General features: G+C 33.3%; 1 protein-coding gene across 1 annotated transcript in view; it reads right to left on the bottom strand.

Annotated features, from left to right (window-relative positions):
- Window positions 1-127: 127 nt before the first annotated feature.
- LOC107709386 (neuroplastin-like) overlaps window positions 128-2,769 on the bottom strand; it is a 39,168-nt gene continuing 36,526 nt past the window's right edge. The window contains exons 8-10 of the mRNA XM_016513838.1: window positions 867-888; window positions 681-772; window positions 128-590 (exon numbers count right to left, since the gene is read on the bottom strand). Of these exons, the coding sequence (XP_016369324.1) occupies window positions 712-772; window positions 867-888 (83 nt within the window). The 3' untranslated portion in view covers window positions 128-590; window positions 681-711. The remainder of the gene's footprint in view (window positions 591-680; window positions 773-866; window positions 889-2,769) is intronic.

Genomic DNA, 2,769 nt, shown 5'->3' with positions numbered 1-2,769 from the left:
CACACACACACACACAAACACACACACACACGCGCATGCTGATATGCTCCCTCTCTCTCTCACACACACACACACACACACAAACACACACACACGCACACGCACGCACACGCACACACACACACACACACACACAAACGCGCATGCTGATATGCTCTCTCTCTCTCTCTCACACACACACGCACACACACTAGCTATTCATTTGGATGCAACACCACTTTAAGTAAGAATAGAAAACAATATCTGAATCTTATTCGATTATGTTATTGCATGCATTCGAGACAACATGTAGATATGAAAAAGAATTAGTGCAGCAGGAGGGCATGATAAAAGAACGAAATGCAACGTTAACAGCACATGTAGTAAAATCATCACCTTCAGAATGATTCGTCAGCGTCCACATTCACACAGATCACGAGCCTGAATAAGGCAAACTTGAGACAGTCTTTATTGTTCGTTTCTGCCAGTGTAATGCTGTCGTTATTGTTGTTTTCTTCTCCACGTGAGGCAGGATATGCGTCGCTGAAAATCACCAGGAGTGTCTCCTCTCCTCGGTTTCGTCCGTATGGTCAGGATATGCAGTTGGTCATCTGGAAACAGGGGAAGGGGAAGCAATAGTCGACTAAAGGGAGCGTTCGCATGCTGTTTTGTAACTCCACAATGGATTATAAAGTGTAAACCTTCAGCTTTCTTCTACGTCGGTCCGTGGGCTCAGTTGGTGTACCGCTGTCGTACGTGTTTGTCTTTGTGGTTGTTTGTAGAGTTCGTTTTTCTGCATGACAAATGTGTACGGTTAAACACTTTGAAGCATCATAACGACACGCGTTAATAAACTCATTTATAGTGTTCATAAATTGTGTTCTTACATTGGTGCAACTGGATCATCATCTTCATCAGGGTCGACACGCAGGTGAAGAACATGCAAGAAAAAAAAAAAAATTAATTCATCACATATTACACTATACTTACACTGGATCTTTTTTCTGAAGTGGTAGTTTCAAAATTAGATAAATTGTTTGTTATTCAGTTAAATGGTCATTGTAAAATGCAACAGCAGCCAAATGCATTTTTTAAATAAGTTATATTATATTATATTTTGTATGTTTTATTTTCTGTCTGGGCTCATTGTGTCATTTGAAATGCAAACACATAATTGGTTTGTAAATCTTTAGATTCTCTATTAATATTAATAAATAGGATTTCCACTGAGGACATTATTTGGGTTCTCAAGGTCATCACAAATATCAGTGAATTTTAAAATGATGATTTCCTGCATGGCTTGGACAAGTCATGGAAATTAATATGGATATGGTTACGCTCAGTTAAAATAATAATAATAAAAATAATAATTGAAAAAAAAAATCATTTTGCCTTGACAACTAACTGAAATAGAATACATAAGAAATAAAATTACAAAAAATTTAAATAATTTCGAGCTGAAATAAACTATAAATATTAGATGAAAAACTTAAAATAATATTTAAAAAAAAAAGGAATGTTACCGTGGCAACTAACTGAAATAAATTAAGCTTAAGTACTAAAATAAAAAGAAATAAAAATAAATTTTATTGAAATAAAGTTAAAATAAAATATAAACATTAGATGAAAAACTTAGAAATGTTGTCTTGGCAACTAACTGAATAAATTAGTAAGTTTATGTTTAAGTAATAAAATTACTAAAAATAATTTTATTGATTGAAATAAATCTGAAATAAAATATAAACATTAGTTGAAAAACTTAAAATATATATATAAAAAAATAGAAATGTTGCCTTGGTAACTCACTGAAATAAAATATGTTTAAGTTGCAGTACTAAAATTACTAAAACTCGAAAATCATTTGTTAATTGAAATCAAGCTAAAATAAAATATTTTTAAAATATTACATAATCAAAGTTAAAAATAGAAATGTTGAATACATAGCAATTATGAACAACTAGAAATTACAATTTTTAATGGGAATCAATTGGTGTGGCGACCTTGATGAATAAAACAGCAGTAAATCTCAAGCAGGTTATTGCTGATGCAGGAAGGTCGTTTGAGTTAGAGGTCACCACAGACAGATGGGTAGTTCTGGTTAGTGTATGCGTATGCATTCACAGCGCTGGACACAGAGCAGCTTATGACGGGACAATATGAGTCTCTGACACATATCTGAGATCAAAACCTCACAGCCATCAGACTATACATTCAGATCAACAGCGCAAAAATAATCTATCAGTACTGTACTAGGGTTGTGATGGTGAGGACATTTTACCACCGGTTAATCGACGTGTGACAACACCGGTATCACTGTGGGGGCGTTCCCTCTTTTCCTCGCTTTCCTTCGCTTTTAAATAGCTTGTAAAAGCGGCGTGCGCATTTTACTTTCACTTTCAAATAGCGGCAATTCGACGTCAATTGCTTGAATGCAACAACAAAATACAACGTCAAACTCACTTTAGCCTATATATAAAACATAGAACTTTTATTAACAAAACAAATAAAAATACACCATGCTATAGAGCAGGCTATGCATAATATAAAATAACAAATACCTTGCATAAAGTTTAAATACAAAACTGGAAATAAGTAAACATGTATAATATATAACCAAATGAATAAGAAACATAGAACGTTTATTAGCAAAACGAGTAAGAAAGCTTGGAGGCACGGCATACACCTTGATGTAAAAATAAATAAATAAATAAATGACACAAAGTTTAAATAAAGTAAAAATCAGCAAACAATGTGGAACCAATTAAATAAGAAACAAATGTTTAAAAAAAA

This window comes from Sinocyclocheilus rhinocerous, unplaced genomic scaffold, assembly GCF_001515625.1.
Source record: "Sinocyclocheilus rhinocerous isolate Xijiao unplaced genomic scaffold, SAMN03320098_v1.1 scaffold3403, whole genome shotgun sequence".
Classification (NCBI taxonomy): Eukaryota; Metazoa; Chordata; class Actinopteri; order Cypriniformes; family Cyprinidae; genus Sinocyclocheilus; species Sinocyclocheilus rhinocerous.
Note: the sequence above shows the minus strand (reverse complement) of the source record. Positions and strands in the feature narration are given on the sequence as shown.